This window comes from Prinia subflava, chromosome 8 (genome assembly GCF_021018805.1).
Source record: "Prinia subflava isolate CZ2003 ecotype Zambia chromosome 8, Cam_Psub_1.2, whole genome shotgun sequence".
Classification (NCBI taxonomy): domain Eukaryota; kingdom Metazoa; phylum Chordata; class Aves; order Passeriformes; family Cisticolidae; genus Prinia; species Prinia subflava.
In genome coordinates this window covers 1,081,822-1,109,499 of record NC_086254.1, presented here as the reverse complement: position 1 = coordinate 1,109,499, position 27,678 = coordinate 1,081,822, and the positions used below count along the sequence as shown (strand labels likewise).

General features: G+C 54.8%; 1 protein-coding gene across 5 annotated transcripts in view; it reads right to left on the bottom strand.

Annotated features, from left to right (window-relative positions):
* Positions 1-27,678, bottom strand: part of CALN1 (calneuron 1) — a 140,097-nt gene that overhangs the window by 106,392 nt on the left and 6,027 nt on the right. For 3 of the 5 annotated variants that reach the window (XM_063402365.1, XM_063402369.1, XM_063402366.1), the window contains exon 2: positions 15,013-15,211. In XM_063402365.1, the coding sequence (XP_063258435.1) occupies positions 15,013-15,138 (126 nt within the window). In that variant the 5' untranslated portion in view covers positions 15,139-15,211. Of the gene's footprint in view, positions 1-5,347; positions 5,486-6,921; positions 6,969-15,012; positions 15,212-27,678 lie in introns of those variants that run through there. The other 2 variants (XM_063402368.1, XM_063402367.1) reach the window with 2 other exon arrangements.

Below are 27,678 nucleotides of genomic sequence, written 5' to 3'. Positions count from 1 at the left end.
CTGCCTGGCCAGGAGGGACACATCCAGCCTGTCCCCAGGCCCTGGTGCCTCTCTGGAAGATGCTGGTGGAGTTAAAGGGTGAAACCCCAGGGCTGTTGATGGATTGTTTCCCACACTGGAGGCTCTGAGCTCCTCCTGGCCCTTAAAACCCAGGAGAATCCTCCTGGGGGAGGGTGCTAGAGCTGCTGGAGCAGCCAGGCCCCACAGCACTCCCAGCCCACCTGCAGCTTATTTTCCCTGCCCAGACCAGCCTGTTTGAGCTGCAAGGGGAGCCAGGACCACCCTGTGCCCACCAGGGACCCCTGCCAGCATGGAGAGGGGGCTCCTCCTGGACCCCTTCACAGAAATCTTCTCCAGCAGTCAGGATGGACAGAGCCAGGGGAGCAGGTTCGGCTGAGCATCTACAGCAGGTCAGGGGTGCCAGAGAGGCTTTAGAACATCATCCACCCCTGCCCAGCCTGTCACACCAACCCTGCCCCACAGCCCTGGTTGCTCTCACACAAAAAGATCCCAATTCTCTTTCTCTGGAATACTCAGCTCATTTTTTTCCTGAGTACAACACGAGCTCACTCAGAACTAAATGATAGGAACGAGGTCCTTGTTGACAGCAAGAAAAACAATATCCCAGAGCTTTGAGCCGAGGAGCACATCAAAGCAGGGAGGAAATGTCACTCGTGCATCCCCACCCCATAACCCATCCCTAACACGGGTTATTTCCCTGCTCTGTTGAATCCTTTTCTCCTCCACTCACAGCTGCTGAGTATTTGCTCATTGAGCCTGGCTGGAGGGGACTTTTCTGAGCTTCTGTTCATTCCCTCCTGTCCAGTTCTCTCCCATAAATCAGCCCTGGAGACACAAGCAGCAGCGATTCCTGGCACCCCCAGCACCCTGGTTCACAAAACAATACACAATGGATTATTCACAGCACACCCTGCGTCACACACCAGTAATTATAAACATGAAATCTATCAAATAATGACAATTAACAGCGGATTTGACAGAGTAACACACTCCAAATAGCCTGGTGGTTGATTACGTCTTATTAATGAAATGCCAAAACATTGAGGGCTCTTAGCAGGACAATTAATTGCTCCCAATAAATCTGACTTCTGTCAGACCTCGTCTTTAAAGGAGGCTTTGGGACATCTGGTGAGGGTTACTTTTTAAAGCAATGGCTGATGATTCCTACAGAAAATTCCCTGGGAGCTGGGAGTACTGGAGCTACCAACACACAGAACTGAGCAGAAGGGAACTAGAGACAAGGGCAACCCCAACACTAAAATAATTTCATATAAACTGGGGTGGATTGTGGTGTGAGATTCCAACCAAGATCCACTCCCAGCACTTCCCCTGCAAACGTCCAGGGCCAGCAGCTTCCTTGGGGCAGTGTCCCTAAACACAACAGCCCAGATTCAAGGGGATGCCAAGAGGATCCCAGGCTGCTGGGAGAGGGTGAGCAGACCCAAGGGAGACCTGTGCCCACCAGAGTGTCCAGAGCCACCAGGCTGGTTGTCACAGCCAGGAATGGGCTGTGGTGACAAAGGGTGCAGGGACTGTTGTGCCAGTGGCTCCACTCCTGCTGAAACCAGGGGTGCCAGCTGCCTTGGACACACAGGCCTTGCAGCACTGCTGCCAGAGGTGGTCTGTGTGTCCATCCCTCCCTCCATCCCCTCGGAGCAGCAGTTTAACATCACCCCCTGCCTGTGGCCGGAGGATCCCAGTGACCCCACACACAGCAGTCACTGGGAATGGGCTTTTTCCAAGGGCCACACCCCTGACCCGGGGGGGCTGCACAGCTCTGGAGCTCTCCCTGGCCCCAGCCCATGCTGGAGCACCTCATCTTTCTTAATTCCCCACACACCAGATCCTATCAGGGAGAGCAGGGTCAGTCTGTGCTGCTTTCCCTGCAAGCTCCTGCTCCTTGGAATATTTCAGTAAAGCTGTTCCAGGAACCCCAGTGATCATTTCCTGCTGGAGCAGTGTTGAGCTCTCGGGGTGGCACAAATTACAGCATCCTTATTTTTATTTCAGCCTTTATTTGAAGGGAACGTACCAGAGGAATCTGATGCTGGCTGGGCCTGAAACCCACAAGCACTCTGTAAACAAGCTCGACCCTGAGAGATTTCCATGTTTCTTCCTGAAACACCAGGAGAACCAACAGCACTGGATAATTGGAAACAGTTACAGAGACCTAATTTTCTTGTTTTTTCTGGGATTTGCTCTCGGGCTGGCTCTTCCCAGCCTCAATACCTGGCAGGGTTGATCTCAGGGCTGACTCTCTTTGGAATCTCATTTGTCTAAGGGTTGATGTGCTGAGAGCTCTTGTGGAGAAGTGGCTGCCCTGGAGAGGTCAGGGATATTCGGGGGGAAAGGAGAGAGGCCATTTCTCAATTTCTCCTTGAGTGCTGCTTTTAAAAGGGGTCAGAGCAGAGCCTCTGAGGCTGAATGAATAAATAGACCCCAAGGAACACTTCACTGTGACATCCTCGGGAGCCTTTAGACACGTCCCCAAGCCCTTGGGGCCATTTGCTAATTAGCAGCACAGACACGTGCAGGTATCCCAGCTCTGCCCGTGGGACACCACCACAGCATCCCTGGAGGTAGCAGCACCTCCTGGGACAGGCTGGGAGCACCAGCACGGCTCACCCGGGCCAGGTTCCCTCCTCTGTGTGCCCGAGGCTGGGCAGGAGGTGTCTGCAGGCAGCTGAGCCCTGCACACCCTGAGGGGACAGAGCATCCTCAGCCCTGCAGCTCCTGAGCTCTGGGAGTCTCTGCCCTCCTGAGCCCTGCAGGAACAGCCCCCGGGCAGGAGCACAGCACAAACCCTGGGGACCGGGCTGGGAAGGGATGAAACAAACCCGAATCCAACCCGGATTTGTGCAGGACATCGGCGGAGCCCTTCCCGCCACCGAACGCATTCCGGCTCCTCGGGCTGGCTCACATTCTGCTTTGACATTCCAGCAGGCAGGAGACAGAGATCCCAAGGAAATGAGATGCACACAGACCTTCTCCCTGCTGTCACCTGTGCCAGCCACACCAGGACACCCACGGCCCCCGGGCAGACCCCATTGCTCGCACCCAGACCCCACTGGCCCTGTTCAAAGGCAAAGCAGCCCCATTTTAACCTTCCTGCATTCCTGAGCATCCCAGCCTCTGCTGCAAGGAAGAACTTCAAGCAAAGGCATGGAAATACAGGCGGGTGAGGAAAAGGGATGGACCAGAGAGCCCCAAACCAGCACCTCCACCAGGCTCCCCCAGGTATCACTGCACTGCTAGGGTTCAGAGATGAGCCCCATGGGCCCTGTCCTCCCACTGGGCAGTGTTCCCACCCCAGGGACAGCCACCAAACCTGCAGAGATGCCAGCACAGCAGGGAATGGCTCAGGCACAGGTCCGACCTCTCCAGCCAGGTGAAATGGCTGGATAATGCCTGGGAAAGTGAGGTCCAGGAAAGGTCCAGGTTCTAAAAGGGGCCTGGAAGCCCCAGCTAGGGCAGACCCAAGGGCAGCAGTGCAGATGTTTGAGGGACAGACCCGAGGGCAGCAGTGCAGATGTTTGAGGGGCAGACCTAAGGACAGAATTCAGTGCAGATATTTCAGGTTTGCTTTTCACCTGCTGTAAAAATGCAAATGCGAGGATGCCCAGCAAGCCTCCACAAGCTGATGTTAAGTTCAAGGAATGAGAGGGCACTTTTAGAATGACACACTGAATTTCTTTACCTTTTCCAGGTCCTGCCCATGGACTCCAGGTTCAACAGACTAAATTCAGACTGTGGCTTTTATTACCACTGCTTAATGTCTTTATTCCGAGAACCATTTTCACATGTTAGTGCTTTTATCAAAGGAGGCTACAGTTAATTAAGAGCAGACCTATAAACCAGTTTGTTGCTATTGCCCTCTTTTCATGATAGCCCAAGAACTATTGCATAATACCCAGATTTACTTGAGTTTCTGCCTCACACTTTTAACACTAACCACATTCACAGGTTAAAAACACAATTAATGCCTCCCTAGCCTTGCAAAGCTCCTCCATATGATCAATTCCCAGTACATCATTAGCTGGGGACTGTATGAACTGGATGAAACCGACTTGATCTTTCTACACAACATTAAAAAACCCTCTCAGTTCACCTCAGGAAGGCACCTGGCTACAATGAACACTCCCAGACCCTTCTGACACTGCCAGCATTTTCTGAAAAGGCCCTGCCTGTTTGAATTTGCATCTCCTCATAGATTGCCTGCCATATTTCATCCCAAATCAATAAAAGCTCTATGAGCACAAATCTAAAAAGATGGTGGAGGATATTTCTAGTCCAAGGAGTTTCTCAATGTGCCTTTTGCTCAGTTTACCACAACTCTGGAAGGCAAAACATGCACAGCACCATCACTGCATGGGTCAAGCCATGATTTTCCTTAGAACATTTCAAAAGAAATACGACGAGAAAGTTGCAATGCTTTGAACTTAGAGGGGCAACGTTCCTGGAGCAGAGGGAGCCGCATGGGACCAACCATCGAAATGTACCCGGGCTGGGGCAGGAACGCTGGGACAAGCAGCCACCAAAATGCTGTTTCTAAACCCATCTGTAGTCACAGAGCTGCCGTGGTGTGGAAGGGCTCGGCTGCACCAGCAGAACCCTCCAGCCCATGGCGACTGGACAGAACCTGCATGGAAATGCAGCCGGGGAGGGGGAGCGGGTGACAAGGAGGCTCAGCCCTGCTCCCCACACGGCTGAGGCAGGCAGGGAAAGAGACTTGGGTTAAATTACCCTTCGTGCCTTTTGCTCTGTTTTGCCTTGGGTTTTTTTTCTCTTTGCAAGCCAAGTTCTGCCCTGTGGCTTGAAGGCAGAGAGCTGCTCTCAAAGTGCTTTTGTTCCCTGCTGAAATCCTTCTGCTCCCAGGACCAAACCCCTGCCCCGAGAACTTAAGGGGAGGCCGAGAGCATCAGCCGAGCTCTGCACACTCCCGAGGAGTCGAGGACCCGAACGCAGCTCCTGCAGGACAGACCCTGCAGCCCTGACAGCCCCTGGGAGCTCCCCCCGAGCAGGACCTGGCTGCAGTCCCTCACTTCCCGACGGGATTCTGTCCCAAGCCATGCAGACCCCTCCGGGCAGAGCCTTTATCCACAGGTGCAGTGCAGAGAGGATTTGGCTACAGGTTCAGCGCATCCCCTGAGGAAACAGCCGAGCATCCACCGAGACTCCCCAAACTGAAAGGATGAAGGTTCCCTGGCAAACCCTTCCCGGGAACAGAGTCCCACACATGCATTCCGGGGGAAAGGGAGCATGCAGAGACCCACGGGAAGCCAGCTGGAAAATTCCCTGGTAAAGAAATGGCACCGGGAGCTCTTACCTGCTCGGATTTGTATTCCCAGCTAGCAGCACACCTACAGCCCCAGGCTCTCAGGGGGCATCGCGGGGGTGCAGACTGCTGCAGGTCATGGGTGTGTACAGCCAGAAGCAGAAACAACGCGACCCAAAACGACCCCCCCAAAATCCCCCAAAAGCCACAACATGACCCAAATGAGATCCCTGCAACGGCTGTCTCGTTACAAGCAAGATGAGATGAAGGAGGGGTTTTTACTTGCTCTGAGGCATCATATGGAGCTTAATCACAGCAGTTACGTATTGGGTTCTTTTGGCCTTCAATCAAGTGTGTCATTTCGGTGGCAGCTGCCTACGTGATGCCAGCACCCTGGGCGCTCCAGTCCTGTGCCGGTGCCGGCCTTGTGCAGCTATTCTACAGCTCAACAACGGGCAAATTCCATTTCCCAGGCTGCGGGAAGCTCCTCCTGTAGTCCAGCGAGCCCTTGGAGCCACCCAGGATCACACACCTCTCCTCCGGTACCCAGAGCCCGGGGAGCCGCTCCCACCGCAGCGCCCGTCCCGCTCTCATCTCCCGGTGCAGCCCATCCGTATCCCGAGGACTTCCAACACTCCCAAAGCCACCGGGAGGGGACACGGCTCGCCAGGCGCCCGCGGACCAGCGCAGCACGGCGCTGAGGGGGAGGCAGCTACTCCACGGAAAACAGCAAAACTTGGTGGGTGGGAAAGGGCTGAGGAGCTGCTGAGTAACCGCGGAACAGCTGAGCCAGGGGCCGGCACAGCCCGGCAGCTCTGCCCTCCCCGCTGCAGCCCTGGGGCTGCTCCAGGGGGGCAGCAGGAGGCGAGAGCTGCAGATCAGGTGTGGGACCTGGTGATGGAATGAGCTGAAATCAGCCGGGGCTGCGCTCAGCACGGCTCCGAGCGGGCAGCGCGGCACGGGCACGGCTCTGCTCGGGAGCATTCTGGCTGCCGACAGCGGCATCAGGAGGTGTTCGGGGCCAAATTCCTCCGTCGAGTGCATTTGTTGGGTTTGACAGATTCATTAGGACCCATCCATTCAAACAGATGGCGGATGCTCGCTCTGCTCCGGGATCTGGGATCTCCACCCGTGTCCAAGCCCCGAGAGCAGGACTCTGCATAGACACCGAGCTCTCATTACATCACCCGGTACGAACGAGCGGGGGGCCAGGAAACGAATGAAAAAGGTTTTCTGGGCAGCCAAAGTGCTGTTGTGCCGCTCCATGGCAACTCCACAAACACGCGTGTGAGCTCCCACAGCCACACCGGGGGCCCGGGGGCACGGCCGCGGCTCCGCGGGGCTGGGGACCGAGGGGAGGGGATGAGCATCCCGAGCAACCCTCCGCGCACCCCACGGCCACCCGCGGCTCCCCCCGCGGGGATCGCTCGGCTGCCGGCCCGTCTGAGCCGGCTGGCAGCGTTGGTTGAAGCCCCAACAGGTTCCCCGTGGAGCTGCGGTGCCCCCGAGCCGGGGAGGGGAGGGCGCTGCCATCGCGCAGCCGGCTCCCTCCGAGCCCTCCCCTCCGTCCCAGCCCGGCCGGGGGGCAGCCCGAGCTCCCCATCCTTCGCCACCTCCTCACTCACCTCTCCACCAGCCGGCTCCTCCGCCACAGGTTTGCTCGGTGCCACTGTGTCCCCCCCCCCCCCCCCCGCCCCTCCAGATCGCTCCCAGACGAGTTATTCAGAGGAGGATGGAGGGAGGAGGCACAGAGAGATCTGGGCGGTGGGGATGGCGGAGAGAGAGAAAAAAAATATAAAAAAAACAAGCGAAGGGATGAAATCAAATCAAACAAGCGAAGAACTGGACTGAAAGGAGGCGATGCTGGAGGAGGAGGAGGAGAGCGGCGCGGCGCGGCAGCCCCGGCTCAGCGCCCCATGGCCCCCGCAGCCCCGAGCGCAGCCCGAGCCCCGCCGCGCCGCGCCGCGCTCCCCCGGCCCGGCCAGGGACCACCCTCCGCCGCCAGCCCTGCGCCGCGGCCCCCGCTAACCCCTTCCTCGCCGTGCCTCCCCGCCGGCCGCCCCCTCCTCCCCATCCTCCAGCCCAGGCGCGGATGCTGCGCGCAGGGAGCGGCTCCGGCCCCGCCGCCCCAGCCCCCGCCAAGGGCACGGCCCCGATGAATCCAGCGCCGGGAGGGACCCGCGCCCGTGGGGCTCAGCCCCTCTGGAAGTTGTGTCTCCAGGTCTCCTTCTGGCAGAGAGAGGGGTTAAGCCGCCAGTTCCTTTTTTAGAATCGTTGGTTGGAAAAGACCTCCAGGATCAAGTCCAGCCATTGCCCTGGCACTGCCAAGCCCACCACTGACCCCTGTCCCCAGGTGCCACCTCCATCGATGCCTCCAGGGATGGGCACTCCAAGCCTCCCTGGGCAGCTCCTTCCAGTTCCTGACCACCCTTTCCGTGGAGAAATTTACCCAATATCCAAATCTAAACCTCCCCTGGCCCAGCCTGAGGCCATTCCCTCTCCTCCTGTCCCTGTTCTCTGGGAGCAGAGCCCGACCCCCCTGGCTGTCCCCTCCTGTCACGAGCTGTGCAGAGCCACAAGGTCCCCCTGAGCCTCCTTTTCTCCAGGCTGAGTCCCTTTCCCAGCTCCGTCAGCTGTTCCTGGGGCTCCAGACCCTGCCCAGCTCTGTTCCCTTCCCTGGATGTGCTCCAGCCCCTCAGGGTCTACATTGTGAGAGGCCCAAAATTGTCCCCAGGACTGGAGGTGCCCCAGCAGGGCCCGCACAGGGGACAATCCCTGCCCTCACTGCCCCAGTCCAGCTGGCCACACCACTGCTGATATTGGCCAGAATGGTCTTGGACTCCTTGGCCAGTAGCACTGGAGGAGAAGATCCCACATCTGCAGGTGTGTCCTGTGCTCTGTGGGCACAAACTGCTTTTCCCTGCAGCCAGGGCCCTCAGCCTGCCTGACCCCACCGGATGCTGGAGGCAGAAGAGGAGAGCAGAGAGATCAGTGATCCAGGAACCCTGGATTTCTGCACTGGGAAGGAGGAAGTGCCTGCAGGAGTGCCCTTCTCCGGCCAAATGTCCCCCCTTTCCCTGCTGCAGTCACCTTCAGCTGGTAGCAGCACTCAGTGGAGCTTGCTTGGCTCCCCAGCTCCCTGTTGGAATGCTCCTGAGGCACACAGTCCTTGGATCACTGCCTGGCACCAGCACAGCCCCTGACCCCTCGGGGACAGCTGGGCCAGGATGCTTCCAGCAGGGGAAGTTTGACTGAAACCAATTTGGGCTGAAAGCAAGCAGAGATGTTGTGCTGGTGACAGCAGCTGACTGCAGGAGAGGCTCTGATGGGAGCCCAACACAGCTCAAACTGCCTCAATAGGATCTGGAAAACAGCCTGGAGAGACACCTGTCATCTCCAGCAACACTCCCACAGCCGTGTGCGCATCAAACAAAGCCTGCAGAGTGTCGATTTTAGGGCTCAGAGGTCTTTTAATTCACATCTTGTCTCCCTTGTACTTTTCTGATGTAAAATCCTTCCTGTCTCCTTCCCTTCAGCCTTGTGGGTCACTGTGTTCCCCACACTGGGATTTTCCTGGGATCAGAAGGAACATGATCTGCAGCTCAGGAGCTGGGGCAGAGGGATTTTGGCTCTCTCTGCTTCCTATGCAGAGAAACCCCATATAAACCCCATATCCATTGACATTCAACTCTTTTTGCTTCACCAGCTCATCTGTCCTGCCCCAGGGGGAGATTTCTGCATCCCACTGCCCCTCCCACTGCCTGGACACTGCCTGCATGGAGATTCAGGAATTTAGCCATGCTCCAAGGCCCTTATAAACCACGAGGGCTGGGCTACATCCCGCAGTTTGATCATTTTTATGAAGTTATTTGCATTCCTGTGTTCTGTGAGAAGATAATCCCTGCTCCAGGAGCAAGGCCCTCAGCACCAGCTGTGGAAGCTGTGGTGCCATGTGGTGATGGCACCAAATGTTGTTCTATCAGAGTGAGATGCAGATGAATCTCCTCATCCTTTTACTTTTAGTTCCTATTTTTCTCCCTTGATCCATCAGAAAACTTTCACCTGCAGCTCCCTCATCTCTGTTTGGGCTGCCAATGTGAGTAAATGGGGGCAAAACTCCTCATTTGGGAAAGTTATTCCCTGCCTTTAGCTAATTTCCTTTCCTTCAGCTCTGGAAAACATTAACCAAAAAGGTTCCAACCTTCATGGCTGAAAACAGTAGCTGGAAAATCCATTAGGCTGATATATTTATTATTAAAAAAAAAAATGTGAAAAGACCAAGTCCTCATTAATCCCTAAATAGATCCAGAATATCTCCAGATTGTGTCCACACGAATGAGAGCAGCCCATGGCTCTTCTCCCTTTTTGCTTTGTTAAAACACAGAGTTGATCACTCCACACCCTCTGGTTTTCAGGTGTCCTGGGCAACACCTCCTGGGGCTGAGGGAGTGAGCTGGGATGGAGCTCTCCAGAAGGATGGGGCTCCCTCGGGAATCCATCGCGGGATGTTTGGAATGCACTCCTGGAAATGATGCAGCCAGAGCCAATGAAACCCTAAAGTGACAAAGGGAATGATGGCAGCAGGGCAGGCTGGGGACTGGCACTGCCAGCAGGGCCGGCGCTGCAGCCACGAGGGATCAGCACTGGCTGGAATTCACCATCGAGCTGAGCTGTGCTCTCCAGGCAGGCTCCTCCCGTGGGGCCCACCCAGCAGAGCCACCGGGGCAGGGCAGGGTCTTTGTGTAGGGTCTGCAGCCCAGCGCGGGGTGAGAGCGCCGCCGATCCAGCAGTGATCACTTGGGTGTCCAAGGACAGGCAGGGACAGCCAGGCTGTGGCTCCAGGAGAGCTGCGGGGCTTCAAGAAATCCCTTTGAGCCAGATGTGAGGCCTGGAGGGCCAAACTTCGAGGACCCTCAGAGAAGAAAGGCCTTGATGGGATTAGAGTTTTGCTCTGATAGGGATGATGCTCTGGAATGAAAACCCCAGAAAATTGGGAATGTCTTTGGAGGGGAGAGGTCTGCAGTCCTGCCTTCCCCACAGTGCTGGGAGGGGGCTCTGCCCGCTCCAGGTTGGAATGTCCTGGGCAACACCCACCGTCCCCCTGCCCAGGGAGGGCTCAGGACCCTTTCCCACCCTGATGGCTCCCACGAGTGGGAGAGTTTTTCCACCTCACAGCTCACATTTTCGGTATTGCTGAATTCCACCCCTTTATTTCTGATAAAACTTGGTGGAACGAGTACAATTGCTCCCCAGCGTGGATTTTCATGTTTTAATAGTGCTTAATTATTCCAGGAGAAACTTTTATTTTTCCTTTTCCTCCACCTCACTTCTGCACTCGATGCTTTCTCCTGGAGTTTAATTAGCACGTTTCAGAAGAGAATATTGAGATTAAATCACTGCTGGGTGAGCTCTGCTCCAGGATTGATGATCCTTGGGCACAGCTTTTATTGGAGCTGCCAGCTCAGGCTATGGATTTATGGACCAGAGAGTTCTTTGGGCCGGGGGCGAGCCAGCGGTGCTGCAGCGGGCTGAGGACACAGGCCAGGCTGCCAGCCTTGGTCCCCTCCTGCAGCCACAAAAAGGATGGATGAGGGTGCTGGGGGGGATGGGAGGGTGGCACAGAGCAGCTGTGGCTGTCTCAGCCCTGGCAGTGGCCAAGGCCAGGCTGGATGGGGCCTGGAGCACCCTGGGACAGTGGAAGGTGTTCCCATGGCAGGGCTGGCACTGGATCCCTCTGAGGTCCCTTCCAACCCCAACCATCCTGGGATTCATCCTGGGCAGAAAGGGACTCCCTGCAGCCCTGCAGGCCCCTGGGAGGGCACCCCAGAGCCCAGCAGCAGGGCTGGCACACCAGCACCTCCAGCCCCACCATCTGCTGGGATCCAAGGGCTCATTCCAGCCTCTCCAGAGCCTGGGGCTGGCTGCAAACATCGGATGTAGGCACAGGTTTGGCACCAGGCCAGCCCCTTTCCTGCTGCCTCAAATGCCAGCATTTTGATTCAAGCTCATCTGCAAATGTTAAAAAAGCTGCAGCTTTGCAACAGAGTCCACCCTGGTGGAGCTCATTGAAAGGAGACCTCGAGGGAGAGGGAAAATCCCAAACCCAGAGTTCCTTTAATTGTGTCCTCTCACCCAGATGAAGGTGCAGACATACAGTGACACCCACAGAGATCCTTTCCCAGCTGAGACTCCAAACACTTGTGGCTTCCTTGGGGCCACGTTGTGGGGACAGGAATTTTTGCTTACACCCCTTGCAGGAAGGCTCCTCATCCCGGGAGCTCGTGTGAGGGGGGTTATCCCAAAAAACTCCCAGCAACGCCCATGTGGGAGAGAACAGCACCTCCTGCTCATGCTGCTGGGCAGGCTGGCTTTGCTCTCGATATTCACAGCAGCTCTGGCACAGAGTGGAGCAGAGCTGGATAAGGTTTCACCCTTCAGAGCCCACAGGACTCAGCTGAGGGCCTGCAAAGGGCAAAGAGCCCCAGCCCAGCCCCAAATCCATGATGAATCTCAGCAGCCAGGGCTGGGGGACTGTGTGTTTGTTTTGCTCTTCGAAAGATAGCCCTGTAATTTAGTGACTCATCCATTCTCCAGCCTTTGTTGCTTTTCATTTTCAACATCTTTAAGCTGTTTGTGGAGAATATGCTTATTTTTAGACTTCCCACCAGGGAGAGGCATCTGAGCTGGTTCCGAGGGAAGAGCTCCATTGAGACTTTGGTGTCTGGGGTGTTAATGGGCAAATTTCCTGCTGGGGAGAAATCTCCTTCCCTTTCCTCACGGATCTGGGAGCAGGCAGGGATATTCAGGCTGTGCCCTGTGAGGTCTCTCGGGGTCTCAGAGCACCAAGCTCTGAGCTCCTGGAGGGAGGAGGAGGAGGCTGGATACAAGGAAAACTAACAAACATTGGGGCATCAGGAACAAATGGGGGCCCCAAGATCTCAAATCATCCTTGTGAAACTGGAAATCTCCATCTATGGCCCAGAAATTCTGTGTCCCATGGCACAGGCTGGCAACAGGAAGGGCAAAGGGGGAAAGCAGCCCTCAGCCAAGAGCCAACCCCCATTTCTCTCCACTGCAGCAAATCATGAGGAGTATTTCTGCTTAATTCAGGTTTGGTTTTTTTTTTAAAAAGCAATGGTTTTTTTTGAAAAAGAAGAAGTTGATTTTTTTTTTCCAGAAAATTGACAAAACAGAAGATGCTTTTTGAGTTAATGAATAGGTTTGGGGTTGGGTTGGTTTGTGAAGTCTGACACCTCCTCATTTTGGTTTGCAGCTCCAAATTCTTGCGGGGAGCTTTAAAATGAAAGGAAATTTCAAAATGAAAATTGGCTCTGTAGCACTCCGAGCCAGGCATCTGATCAGAAAAAAAAAAAGGGAAAGAAAACCACACAATCCTGCCTGCTTTTTTTTTTTTTTCTTTTTTTTTTTAATTTAATTAAGTCAATGGAGAACGGAAAGGCCTCAAATGAAAACCACACTGGCCCCAAACGTCTCCAAGGCTCCAGATGTGAATTCCTGCACCTTCTGCTGGCGAGCATGGCCTGGCTGTCCTCCAGCACTCGGGGCACAGCCCCTGCTCAGGAAGGAGAGCAGAGACCCAGGGATGTCCTGGCAAAGATCAGGAGGTGGCCCCAGTCCATCCCTGGAGTTTGGGACCATCCAGACCTGAGCTGAGCTCTCAGGGCATGTCCTACGGACTCTGCTTTGCCCCATGGGGGTATTTGGGGTTTGCCATCCTGTGCCACGCCCTTTCCCCACATGTCCCTCGGTGCCACAAAGTGGGCTCAGCTCCAGCACGGCCCCGGAGGCACTGCCAAGGACCTGCTGCCCCAGCCAGCCCCGGGCAGGGCTCCCAGGCCAGCTCCAGGGAGCCTTTCCAGGCCACATTTGTAATTCCGCTGAGAGCCGCAGTCCTAATGGATGGCTGGAAGTGCTCCACGGCTCCTGGCTGTCCCCTCCCAGGCTCCTGGCTGTCCCCTCCCGGGTGTCACTGGCAGGGCAGGGCCCTTCTGCTCTGCTTTCCTCAGCAGCAGCCCCAGGAGCAGCTCTGGCTGTGTTTTACCTCCTGACACAGACCAAAAGCTGTCCAACATGAGCCCGGAGCTCTCTGCTCTGCCATCCCCACCCCACGGCCTCATGGTGGCACAAAGGGCTCCCCTGGAGGAGCTGCAACCACCTCCCAACCTTGTGTTCCCAAGGTACTGCACCCTCTCTTTCCATTTCCTTAAATCATGGAATCAGAGAATCCTGGAATGGGCTGGGTTGGAAGGACCCTAAATCCCATCCAGTGCCACCCCTCCATGGGCAGGGACACCTCCCACTGTCTCCAGGCTGCCCGCAGCCCCAATGTCCAACCTGGCCTTGGGCACTGCCAGGGATCCAGGGGCAGCCACAGCTGCTCTGGGCACCCTGTGCCAGGGCCTGCCCACCCTCCCAGGGAACAATTCCTTCCCAATATCCCATCCATCCCTGCCCTCTGGCGATTAAACCAATTCCCTGTGTCCTGGCACTCCATGCTAAACCCAAGGTTTTTTTGGTTTTTTTTTTTTTTTTTTTGCTGTTGTTATTGCATCTAAAACTTTCCATGAAGCCCAGGGAAACCTGCAGGGGGGCTTTGGGGTGAACCCCAAAAGGGCATCCCAAGCCTGGATGAAGGCACTGCTGGAGCAGGCAGGGAGCACACCTCGGCTGAAGAACAGGACAGCTGGATTGCCTGGCCAGGGGATCAGAACAGCCCCTCTGGAGGAGCTGGCTCGGGGAACACCAGGCAGGAGGGTCAGTGTGCCCAGGCTGGGGGACAGTGACAATGGGATGGGCTTATTCCATTATTTACTGGGCCAGATGAGCACCTGTCCCAGGAGGGAGGCCTTTTCCAGGCCCTGAGCAGCAGCACTGGGGCAATCCAGCTGACTTAATCACTGAGTGCTTGGGCCCAGAAATGCAGTGGCTTCAGAGAAAAATCTCACTGTATTTTTTTTAAATAAAAGTCTTTCTGCAATAGATTCAACCCAGAAAAACCCTGCTCAGTCTATGGATTGCAGTGCAGGTATGAGCCAAATATATGGCAAAAAGGAGATAAACACCGTGTCCTCCTGCATGGCCACAGGAGACAAATTCCCCATTTAGAAAGCCAATAAAAACATATTTCTTTTAGAACAACTGCATTCATGGCACATTGTTTCTCAGAGAAAAATATGTTAGTGACTTTGAACTCCTTCAATGCCATCCAGAACATTTTTTTTTCCCCCAAAGTGTCTCGAAAGTAGCAAAAAATACGAAAGAATTAATGACTGTTAACAGCTGAAACAGATGGTCTGCTGTGAGTCCCACAGCCTCATGCAACTGTGAGTCAAGCCATTTTTCAAAATGGTGAAGAAAGAAAAGTAATAATAATAAAAAAAATCAATTTCCAAGGCTACCAGGCTTCCAGAATTCCACTCGGACTTCCCAGGCACGAGGCAGCAGGAAAGGAGGGGCTGGCCCGGTTTGGACCCACCTTTGGCTCCAGCCCAGAGTCCCTTTGCCCTCGGGGAGATGCCGAGGGCTCGTCTGCGTTCAGCAGCGCCTGGGGCGGGGTTCTGCTCCAGGGTTTGACCCGGGCTTCCTCCCGGCCGCGACATTCCCCCCACCCGCGGTGTCCCCACGCCCACCCTCGGGAGCAGCAGCCTCCCTCCCTCCCTCGCACCGCCGGGAAGGGATGGAGAGGAGAAAAGCACTTGCCAGGAGGGGAACTCTGGTTGCCTGCTCCGCTGCGGCGGCTCCTCCTTCTCGCCGGGAGACTCATCCCCGCGGCCACCTTCATGCTTGGGCTGCCCCTCTGCCGGCTCCCGGATCAGCCCCATCAGGCAGGCGACTCGGCGGGGCCCGGGCGCTGGGCGAGCTCATCATGGGGCCGGGCGAGCCCGGAGCGCGACTCTGCGGGCGAGGAGCGACACAAACTTCAGCGCACGCACGGCCAGCCTTTATCATTTATTTAAAGCCCGGCTCTCAATAATTCATGCCGGGGAGCGGGACAACAATGCGGCACCGAGCGGCCACATCTGGAACAGATGTTCAGTTCCCAATAAAAGGGGGCTTGCGGGGAATGCGCAGTGCCGCGGGAACAGTGCGCCCTGGGCACGGCCCCGCTCCTCCCGGGGCACCAGCCACGGGCTCACGGGCTGGCAGTGCAGAGCACAGGGAAGGGCCGGGGCTGGCTGCGGCTGCAGCCCGGGCTGGGAGAGCTCAGACCCGCTGCTTCCACACGCGTTCCTCGGAAGCGCCGGGCAGAGGCTGGGAAGGCTCCTCCGCACACCCACACGGTGCCCCCGGCCAGGAGCCCGCTGCCACCAGAGCCAGCCTGAGTGCCGCGCTCGGTCCCCGCAGCGGCTGCACCTCCGTGCAGGAGGTGGCACCGGGAGGGGATCCCGGGATGCGCCGGCCACGGCCACCCCTGCACCTTTCCCTGTCATTGCCAGGTGTCCCTGCAGGACACCACAGGGACCCCCAGGGTGTCCCCTCACCAGTGTCACCTCTCCAGCCGTGACACACAAACCCTCCAAGCCCTCTGTGCCGTGTCACCGAGATCCTGCCCGTCCCCACGGGGCCCCGTGGCCGCTCCCAGCCCACGGGCACAGCTCTCCTTCCTCCCTGCGGCCAGGACGGGCCAGCGTGGCCATGCCAGGGCCCCTGGTGGCTCGGACCTGGCTGCCCCCGTCCCCATTCCTTTTGGGATATCACCGTGAGGCAGTGAGCGTTTGAACAATGCTCACGGGCACGTGGCGTGGTTTAGGGACTGTCCTGTGCAGGGCCAGGGGCTGGACTCCCACGATCCTTGCGGGTCTTTGTCACTCAGGACAGTCCGTGAGGCTCTGATCCTCGGCCAGGCTCCCCCTGTGACCTGGCAGGCTCTTTGTTCCCTGCCCTTTGCTGGTCCCGGTGCCCCGGGTGCCCCCTTCATGCCCGTCGTTGTCCTTCCTGACACCGGCCCCGCGCCAGCCGCGGTCCTGCCGGGGCCCCGGGCCTGTCCCCTCCCTGCTGTCCCCTGCCCATCTGTCACTCGCCAGCTGGCCTCGCTCCTCCTTTTGGTGGAAGCAGAATTGGAAGCAGCACTTTCTTTGCCTGCAATTGCACAACACCTCAAGCACCTGAGCTCTGACCCAGACCTCCAAGGTGTATTATTATTATTTATAATTATGATTATTATTACTACCAGCACTGTTATCCTAGCTCTCTGAGGTCATCTTGATCCAGTCCTTATTTCTTGGGATACTTCTTTGTGATTTGCAACACCTCCTCTGATACCTGAGCTCCGCTCTTTGGGTGATACAAACTTGGAGATGAGTTTCAGTGCAAGTTTTCCTCCTGAAAAGAAATTTTCTTCTTGCTCCTCTTCCTAAATGTGAACCTTGCACTTTACCCTGCCAGCCAACCACTTAATGCCAGTAAGAAATGGACTTTCCTTTTCCCAGGATAATGACTGATCTTGCAGATTGGATAATGAAATAAGTAATGCCATTAGCAGCCCATTAATCAGTGGTGAGCAGTGAATAACACCGAGTGCACGGCTGTCAACTGCTCCTGAAGGACAAGGGAAGGGGAACTGGGCAGAATTGGGGAAACCACCCCAAATCCAGTCCCCTGCTCCCCTCCATGTTTCTTTTTTACTGCCGAGTGTCCAACAATGAATTCTTTGACTGGGGGATCCAGCCTTGTGACAGCCTGTCCGGATTAGATATCTGTGCTCGGGAGATTCCCTGTGCCTCCTAAATCCTGCTGAATTCCACACCTAGCAGGGAGTCACTTCATTTCTGTCCCTGCCTCGTGCAGGATGTGAAAAAAGAGGGAGGAATGCAGGAGGGCCGTTCCCTGCAGTGCCATTACCGGTGGCGGTGGCGGCACACGGCCACACGCAGCAGGACCTGTCCCCGTCCCCGGCCGTGCCTGAGCCGCGTTCCCGAGCGGAATGGGCGCGGTGCTGAGCACGGGCTCCCCGCTGTCCTGCCAGCGGGTGAGAAACAGGAGCAGATCAGAAATGAGGGTCTGAGCAGAGCCACCCCCGGGAGGGCGCAGCCACCGGCTCCTCCTGGCGCGCAGCCGCCCCTGTGCCTCTGATTTCTGTCTCGCTGTGTTATCTGTACCCACAGGGAATGTGGCACCCCTGGGCCCCGGGTCCCAAATCCCCATCCCCCTTGAGAGCTCTCTCAAGGGACTGCTCACCTGTTTCATGCAGCTGCTGACAGCTCCCCTCCACCTTCCAATCCCAGGATCACTGAGCTCGGAAAAGATCTCCAGGATAAAGCCCAGGCTGTGCCCCATCCCCGCCTTGTCCCCAGCCCAGAGCACCCAGTGCCACACCCAGGCCTTTTCTGGGCACCTCCAGGGATGGGTACTCCAAACCTCCGTGGGCAGCCTCCAGCTGTCCCCTCCTTTCAGGAGTTGTGCAGAGCCACAAGGTCCCCCTGAGCCTCCTTTTCTCGAGGCTGAGCCCCTTTCCCAGCTCCCTCAGCTGCTCCTGGGGCTCCAGACCCTTCCTAGCTCCATTCCCTTCCCTGGACACGCTCCAGCCCCACAGGGTCTGTCCTTGGAGCAGCCCAGAACTGGACACAGGACTGGAGGTGCCTCATGCTCAAGGTGTGGCCTCAATCTTTATGCCAGGTGCCACGGCAGGGGTATTAGGAAGAGCTCCGTCGTGGGTAAACACCACCCTGAACTGCTGAGGACCTTTCCCCATGAGGACTCACTCTGGGAGAGTGGAAGATCAGGAACAACAACCCTAAAAGTAAAAATTATCGAAGAGAAGACTGAGTGAATCCCTTTTTAACCCCCTGACACACCTCCTCTATCCTCACCTCCAGCCCATCTCACAGCACCCCAGCGAGGCTGTGAACACCTCGGTGTCCCTGACAGGGTTAATTGGGAAGGCATTTTCCGCCCAGCCCCTCGCTGGCCCGGCACTGCGGGCTCCTGGCCCCGGGTTCCCTCTCCTCCTGCTCGCTGCCCGTGCCAGTGCAGGGGCGCCGGCGGTGACTCACGGAGCCGCGCTGCTCTCGGCACATCCTCCGAGGCGTTTGGGTGACACTTGTCTCCGAAATGCGCCGCTGGGGAGAGGCGGGAGGAGCACAAACACAGGCACGGAGCGAGGTGGGGCTGGGTCCAGGCCGGGGGTGACACCACTTTCTTTTCTCTCCACTGGCAGATAATCAATTCTGCTCATAAGAGGAGAAACCCAGCTCCAAGGAAAAAGAAAGGTCCTCACATCACTTCTTCCATCAGGCTGACACCTCTTCAGCTTGGGGAATTTAACATCTGTTACATAATTCAGGGAACATGTGGTTATTTTCCAGGCTTATTAATAGCCCAAACCCCACAGCTTAAATGAAAATGAGCAGCTGCTCCAGACTTCACCTCTGGAGAAGGGGCTGGGAGCAGGTACTGGGGCTGGCTGGGGCTCAGGGCTCCCTCACGCCACAGCTCCTGCTGACAAGCCAGAAAGGATAAGGCTTGGACTGATGCTGAGACAGCTGCATTCCCACTTTCCCCCCAGTGCTTCTTTCACATCTCATTTTTCTTTCCAGAAGAGGCAGAGGATGGTGGAGAGGATCACTGATACGAGAGAGGGTTGGACAAGTGCAGAGAGGAGGGGAGGGAGACAGTGGATCTTTGTACCCTTCATCCCAAAACACCTCCATTCACAGGTCACTTCCAAGATGTCCAACAGGGCTTGCAGGTACCTCCATGCCAGGATTTAATCCTGAATGCCTGAGCTGCCCTCTCACTTGAGGAACAGGCTGAAGGAAGGCCCTTGGCACCTGGACAGAAGGTGGGAAGGCTGTCTGTGGCTCTGTTCCTGTGGGGATGGAAGGATGTGGGTTCCACGAGCTCTCCTCTCCACACCACAGTGGTGCCTTTGATGCTCCCTGATGTTTCCAGGTGGGATCCAGGCTGGGCAAGAGGTAAAGGTGAGGCTGTGGCTGGGACACACAGGTGTGTACAGAATATTCCTGAGATGCAACCCACAGCTCACATCAGGCAAAGCCCCCCAGCCACCTCCAGCCCCTCCAGGGATCATTAATGGATCATACAAATGATCTCCTCACTCTCTTGATGGTGTTAGCAGAACCTAAAGTTCATCTTGATTCAGTCCCAGATCCCTATGAGGCTTTCATCCAGTGCAGAAACCCAAACCCAACAGAGGATGGGGACTGGTGAGAACCTCCTCATTTCCTGGGAGTTGATAAAAGCCAGGAAGTTCTGCCCAGAAGGGGCAAGCTCACCAGAGCCCAGAGGTGCCCAGGGAGGAGGAGGTGGCCCTGGTGCCCTGGGCCACTCTGAGCCACTCTGGGTGCAGCCACTCAAGTGGCAGGAGGGCACCTGTGCCCCAGGCTCTGGGACAGGGAACAGCAGAGAGCAGGGCTGGACTGCAGCAGTCAGAAATCAGGAGCTGCTCCTGCTCCAGGTACAGGAAATGCCTGGATATCCCTAGGACAGAGCACAGAGCTCACACATCTCATCCCACTGGGAAAAACAGGCAGGAATTTGGGAATTTGGGGGTTTCTCCATGCACAGTGAATAGCCAATGATTCACAGAGGGCAAGGCAGCAGCAGGAAAACATGAGGGAACCCCCAAAGACACGGTGGGAGCTGGGAGGTGACTCCACTGCCAGGGAAAAGCCTTGGCTCGAGCCTTCCCTTCCAGAGGAGCAGGAGCTGCCTTCAGCAGCACATCCCAGCCTCTGCTTCACTGCTGCACCAAAGTCGAGCCTTGGGACTGCAAACTGCAATTTCCATGTGGTCAAGAACAGGACACAGACTGTGGCTGGAAGACCTGGGAAGGGGAGCATGGACAGGGCCTGGAGCTGGGCTGGGATTGGGGTTTTCCCAGGAAACTCCAGACCCTGCTGCCTTGGTTGTTCCCAGCCTAGGGTCGGGCTCAGCTCTCCACCCTCCCCACTGGAGAGCTTCCCATGCAATCTAAAATGACCTGCTTAAAAAAATCAAGTGAGCAATTCCTCTAAATCTGAAATCACCAAATCCAAACTGCTTCAGCTGATCCCAAACTGCTTCCTGACCCAGACTAGAAGGGATTATTTTGGGAGAGGAAAAGACCTGTCAACTTCAGCAGAATTTGACTCAAATATTCTTTTTTCCCCTCCCTACAGCCATCTTTTTCATCCCCACCCAGCTGAAAGTTCACTCATTTTCACTTTCACTTTCACTCATATTTCACAGGCATATTTTCCCTGTTCACCAAGCCATGCTCATCTGACCTCCTGGATCTGTAATAATCATTTCTTATTCCTTCTCCTGTACCCGGGTTGATCCTCTAAGCTTTGCTGGAAGGATTTGGAAAAAAATACTATTTTTGACATCCTGAGATTCTTTCACAGAATCTTCCACTCCAGATGCTACTTTTTTCCTTCATATCCTGTTCCCCAAATCTGCAGGGTGGCAATTCTGGGATCAATTTGACTTAAACAATTATGATTTAACTGCAACTTAAACATTTCAGCATATTAGCACAGAGCCACAGGATATTGGGGAAGCAGTGTGCTGAGTACCTAAAAGCTCTTGGAAATTTAGAAATCATCTAATTATGTCTGTTACCCAACAAGTGCTTCACACACTGCTCACTGTCTTTAGAAAAAGCAACTGGCAACGTCAGTAAAATTATAAATTGACAATTCCAAGTGATTGACCTCCTGTTCCTATTGTGCGTTTGCCATGGAATGAAAGAAAAACAGGAAAGAGTCTTGCCAAGGTATGGGGACGAAAAAAACAACAACAAAAATGAATGAGATTTTGTTGGCAGAACTTGCAAATTATTCCTGCTCCCTTTCACCCAACTTCCGTCACATAATTGCCGTGTGTGCTGCAGCAAATTCCCTGGAAATGCCTCTGCTGCGAAGGGGGAAGCAGCAGTTTGTGCAGAGCCTCAAAGCCCCAGCCAGGACCGAAGCAGGAGCAAAAGGACCAAAGGGAAGCAGGGTTTGGATCCAAAGCCGGCAGGTGTGGCTGTGAGCCAGGCTCCAGCAGGTGTCAGTGAGGATGGCCAGGCTGGAGCGCCAGGGAAATCAGTGTGGAACGGCAAAGAGCTGCTCTGAGTCAGAGCTGCAGCCTCGGGCAGCAGGGGAGGTGCCAAGCAGGCTTTGGGCTCTGAGATGGCCGGGCTCAGCCCTGAGCAGGCTTCAGCAGCAGTTTGCGGGCACAGAGGTGCTCAGCCAGCCAAGGAGGCCTCTTCCATCCCAGCTCCACATCCTGCTCCTGGCTGCAGCATCAGCTCCTGGAGATTGCAGAGGGGAGGCCAAACTCAGCCCAGCCAGGCCAGCACTCCTCATGGTGGCACTGACCCAGCAGGAGGGATCCCAGGCTGGAGTGTCGGGTCAGGGAGGGGGATCTGCTCCACGGTGGCATGAGCAAAGCAGGGCCCAAGGGTGGCCCCAGTGCAGGGGGTGCCCTCCCCAAGGAGCCCTGCAGGCTCCAAATTCTGAGCAGAGCTGAGTGCTGGTGACACTCAGGGAAAAAGTGTAGAACTCGATCCAAGCGCCACCCAAAAAGCTCAGTCAGGAGCAGATGGAAACAAAGCTGCAGTGGAGGTGCAGCCAGGAGACAGGGTGGGAGCAAAGGTGCCCACAGGAGGCTGGGCTTAAATGGGCACCATGGGCAGGGTGTGGGTGGAACCAGGGGAGGATGCCCAGGGCCTCACAGAATCATGGAATATCCTGAGTGGGAAGGGACCCACAAGGATCACCCAGTCCAGCTCCCAGCCCTGCACAGACCCCCCAACAATCCCACCCTGGGCATCCCTGGGAGCTCCTGGAGCTGTGGCAGCCTCAGGCTGTGCCCATTCCCTGGGGAGCCTGGGCAGTGCCCAGCACCCTCTGGGGAAGAACCTTTCCCAAAATCCAACCTGACCCTGCCCTGCCCCAGCTCCAGCCCTTCCCTGGGCCCTGTCCCTGTCACACAGAGGAGAGATCAGTGCCTGCTCCTCCTCTTCCCATCAGGAGGAACTGGGATGAGTCTCCCCTCAGTCTCCTCTGCTCTAGCTGAACATTCCAAGTGCCCTCAGCTGCTCCTCTTCCCCTCAAGACCCTTCACCATTGTCGTGGCCTCCTTTGGATGCTTCCTAATGGATTCCTTGATCCCAGCCTTTGGAAACACAGGAAGCACCGGGATCCCAATGTTGAATACCTCAAACCTTGTCACCTGTCCTGGCATCTCGGAGTGCTCCTCTGAAAGTGCTGTGCTCCCTGTGCTCCAGACCCTCATTTATGGAATCTCTCAGGCTGGACAGAACTCCAGGCCCATCGGGTCTGACCTGTGCCCGATGCCCACTCTGTGCCCAGCCCAAACCACCACATGCCAGGGGATTTAAATGGCCCAGGGCTGTTACAGCTCAAAGCACCTGTGGAAATCAGGAACTGGTTTTCCTGGCTTAGAGAAGCAAAAGTAAGGATTTGTAAGAAAAATGGACACAGTCTCTTAACCTCAGTGTGTGCTCTGTGCCATTGACTGAAGTCACTGCACTTGAATTTATATGTTTTTCTTGAATTTACATCTTGTTTTTGTAAAACAAGATTTGACTGGCAGATCTTGAGATACCTAAAATAACTTTTTCTATACCACTGCTGGTTTTCAGCAGCACTTTGAGCTATTACTTATCAAAAGGGGCCTCATTTCCCCAAATTAAATAAGTACTCCATAAAGCATGGGACATATAAATAAGTCCAGTGTGCTTTCAAACATTTGGGGGCTTTGGTAAACAAAATCTATTCTGTATTTAAAATCTACAGCTTTACCTCATGCAGTATCACTGGGCAAAAGTTTTAATTCGATTATACATCTTATTAACTGTGCTCTTGTGTGTCCTCCTCCTTTCTCTCCTGTTCTACTTATTTACTTTGAAATAAAAGACAATCATTGCTCATACAGCACTGCAATTTTCATCAGAATTCTTCTGCAAGCTGCTAGCAAAACATATTTAAGGCTGACCCCGACAACCATTCTCATTTTCCTTCAAACATTTCAATTATTACTTAATTTAGGCTGGCTTGAATAGTCCTGCCACCTCTAATTTGACCACTGTCACAGCAATGCAGGAGTGACTTGAAAATGAAAGGGGTTTGAAATTGCCATCAATGAACAAGTGGTGGTGGTTAATTATGACTTTATTCAATACTGGTGGGGCCAGAATTCAAATCCTGGGGTCAGTCCTGGGTCCCTCACTCCAGGAAAGACCTTGAGGGGCTGGAGCGTGCCCAGGGCAGGGAACAGAGCTGGGAAGGGTCTGGAGCCCCAGGAGGGGCTGAGGGAGCTGGAAAGGGACTCAGCCTGGAGAAAAGGAGGCTCAGGGGGGACCTTGTGGCTCTGCACCACTCCTGACAGGAGGGGACAGCCGGGGGGGATCGGCCTCTGCTCCCAGGAACAGCGACAGGAGGAGAGGGAACGGCCTCAGGCTGGGCCAGGGGAGACTCAGGGTGGACTTGGGGAAACTTTTTCCTCGAAAGGTGGTCCAGCCCTGGCACAGCTGCCCAGGGAGGAGGAGGTGGCCCTGGTGCCCTGGGCCGCTCTGAGCCACTCTGGGTGCAGCCACTCGAGTGGCAGGAGGGCACCTGTGCCCCAGGCTCTGGGACAGGGAACAGCAGAGAGCAGGGCTGGACTGCAGCAGTCAGAAATCAGGAGCTGCTCCTGCTCCAGGTACAGGAAATGCCTGGATATCCCTAGGACAGAGCACAGAGCTCACACATCTCATCCCACTGGGAAAAACAGGCAGGAATTTGGGAATTTGGGGGTTTCTCCATGCACAGTGAATAGCCAATGATTCACAGAGGGCAAGGCAGCAGCAGGAAAACATGAGGGAACCCCCAAAGACACGGTGGGAGCTGGGAGGTGACTCCACTGCCAGGGAAAAGCCTTGGCTCGAGCCTTCCCTTCCAGAGGAGCAGGAGCTGCCTTCAGCAGCACATCCCAGCCTCTGCTTCACTGCTGCATCCCCAGCCCTGGGGGTTTAACCAACGTGGGCATTGGAGACACGGGGCAGCGCTGGCATTGGCGGTGCTGGGGAACAACAAAGAACTGTTGGATGTAAAAACACCAATCTGGATGCAGAAAACAAAGAAGGCTCTGAGATGGCCAGGAGCAATCCAAGATGTCAGAATTGCTCCTATGACTGCAAATATAGATACACCATGTATATATATGCACACACCTGACTGTATATACATGTATTGTGGCAAATACATAAATTTTGTATCAATTATAAAAAGGTATACATGTACAAACACACAATATACTGATTGTTATATAATTAAAATTATATAACACATTAAAAATTGAGAAGTTGCTTGAATAGAAATTAAAAAAAAAGAAGTTAAAAGATTAAAATAACTGCTTTAAACTCTCTGTTGCAAACCTGGAATAATCACAGACTGCCAAACCAACCAGAGGTAAAAGGAAAAATGGTTATGCAGCAACCCAGCAGAGCAGGAGAGTTAAAAGGCACTGCTCAAAGTGTATCCAGGGAGGAAAGAGATCCGTGGGTGTGAGAAATCGCTCGGACAGGAGCAGTGGGGTCGGCCAAAAAGGGGTCTGAACAACAACTCACTGAGGAGGTGACACCAAAACCTCATCAGAAGCACGAGGGAAGGAGTTTTAGCAGGGGGCTGTGGCTGATGGGTGAGCACCAAACACAGCTCAGGAAATACACCCGGCTGAAAGGGCCAGGGAATTGTTTGCATTCCTTTCCATTCCCGAGGAGAGGGGGAAAGGAGGCAGAAACAAAGATGAACAGTCAGTTTTCATAATGGAAACAACTTCCCACTGCAGCCCCAGAGAGCCCTGTAAAATAGACCCACTCAGTTATTGGGAAATTACCTGGGGACTGGAGGTGTGTGAGTGCAGTGACAACTTTCATTAATGGCACTGAGTCAACCACAATGAACAAACCCTGAACTGGTGCAATGGCTGCACAAAAATTGTACAAAATCCAGTGTCTGAGGTCTAAAGAGCTGAATTTCAGTGCCAAATCCTGCTCAGGAGAAAAGACCCCACAGCCTCCCTACCAAACGCTGAGCCCTGGACTCAGCATTGCTGGCCAGGAAGGAGTCACTGGGGGAGGCTGCCTTGGAAAGAGCCACGGGAAAATCCAAGGTGAGAGATTTCTGTCAGAGACACAGAACAAACTGGAACTGTGCTGTTGTCTGGCTCTGTTGTGCACCTGCAGGATGAACAAATCCCTGCTCGGAGCACTTGGGAACGGAGATAACACAACGAGGAAGGTGAGAGGAGGGAAAGGGGCTTGGACAGAGACACAGAGTGAATTCTGCACAGAAACAGATTGACACGTCAGGGCCCTTCAGTCTGGCAAAGAAATGCTTGAAAGGGATGTAGGAGACGCTTATTAAACCAGAGTTTTATCACATCCTCAACATCACGGAGCAAAGGCAATAGAGAACAAACATTTGCTGTTTTTCACAGCACCAGACCCAAGAGGTACCCGAGGAAATTACCAAGAAATCGTTTCAAAAAAGGAAAAAGGCAGAGGAAGTGTTTTTGCAAATAGTGCCCAATTATGTTGTTGAATTATTCCTGGAAGACATCAAGTGCTCAAAAGAGGAATAAAATAATGCATTGAGAGTGACAGACAGCCTTCAGCTCAGGAAGTTTTCAGCAGGGGTTGAGAGGAGCTGGGAAGTTGGAGGAGGAATGGGCTTCACTTGGCCTTCTGCAGGAGATGAGGTGAGAGGGGAATTTGTCCTCACTAGAGGAAGAGTCCCAAGGATGGAGCTACAATAACAATACCCTGAGTCTCTGTGGCTTTTTTCTTACTGCCAGAGAAGCAAATATTTCCTCCTGGAGCTGCTGGACACTGAGCTGCAAGAAACGTTCCAGGAATTTTATGTGGATCACAGTTTGGACATAAAGTGTTTAACTAATGGTCAAGAAAAAGCCCAGTGAATCATCACGGGTGACCCTGTGCTTTGCACAGAGCAAAATCTCTTCATAATTCACACTCCTAAACTCAGTTAATCTGTTCTTTCAAACCCTTCAGGGTGAACCTCAGCCATGGCATCACCAAAAATAAACAGCTTTAAGGGACTTTCAGGAGCTTGCCTTGGGTTGTGGCCTGAGTGGTGGCAGGGAGGGAAGAGGGAAGGCTCCATGGCAGCCTCTGGTTTCTCCAGGTTCCAGAGGGAGTGCTGGGCTCTGACTGTCAGACCAGAGCCACTTGTGCTGTCCAAACAGCCATGCAAAGGCTGCTCTCCATCCCAGCCCTGCTCTGCAGCCCTGCCTGGGGCTGGAGCTCAGGACCAGGGAGTGCCAAGTCTCAACTCCCCTCACAGCTCTCTCTCCCACTCTGACATTCATTTTTATAAACAAACCTTATTTTGGTGTTTGCTCTCCAGAGGCACGTGGGAACACACGAAGGGGGTGCCCACACGGGACAGTCCTTAGGACAAGCACAGGGTCATTGGTAACCTCATGTTTCCTTACAACCCCACTGCAAAGCTTCTCTGGAACCTCTGGAAAAGCCCACGGAACCTCCCCAGCCTCCCGCTCTTCTTCCCTTCTTGCACCTTCTGCCTGCAGCTCCCATGGTCACCAATTCCCTCTCCTCAAAATCTGGACTTGTAGTCAACCTGATCATGTAGTCAACCATCATTGGCCTGTGTCAAATAACGAAGCAGCAGTCACAGCAGTAACTCAAACAATAACCCCTCCAGAGCCGCTGTTCTGTCAGTTCTGGGCATTACTGGGTTGGAGACCCTGAGTGCAAACACAAGCAGCGTGTGCCAAATGTACACATACCCAACACACATTTAAAAACTAGTAATTAAAAGAAAAAACAAAACCCTGTTTCAAAATAACTGCTTTATTTTTCTTGTCAACCCAAAGCAATCCCCTCTGGCCTTTGGGGATCCGGGCTTGCACTGGTGCTGAGCCAGAGGCACAGCCATGCCCAGGGCCCAGTGCCTGTGGCTGGGACCAAGGACCCCCTGTGTCCCAGGCACCCCTGTGCCACCTGCCCATGGATGCACATGGACACAGCAGCTCCTCTAACCTCTGGACAATCACCACGAGATTGCCAAGGGTGCTCGTGGAACCCCAGACTGGTTGAGGTTGGAGAAGCCCACCTCACTCCACCCCCTGCCCGGGCAGGGACACCTTCACCGCCCCCAGCAGGGCCCTGGCACCTGAGCCTGGAGCAGCCTGGGCGGCCCAGCTCTGACCCAGGGCAAGCTCTGCTGGCTTTTTGGGCTGGCAAAATAGGGTCAGTGTTCCCAAAGGGATCAGCAGGGCTGTCCAAGGTTTCCTGATGCCCCTGGCTGCTCCCAGCCTCTCTGGAGCTGCAATGCTTCCCTCAAGCATTAAATGAGACCCCAAGTGGAGCCCCCTTGCCTTTT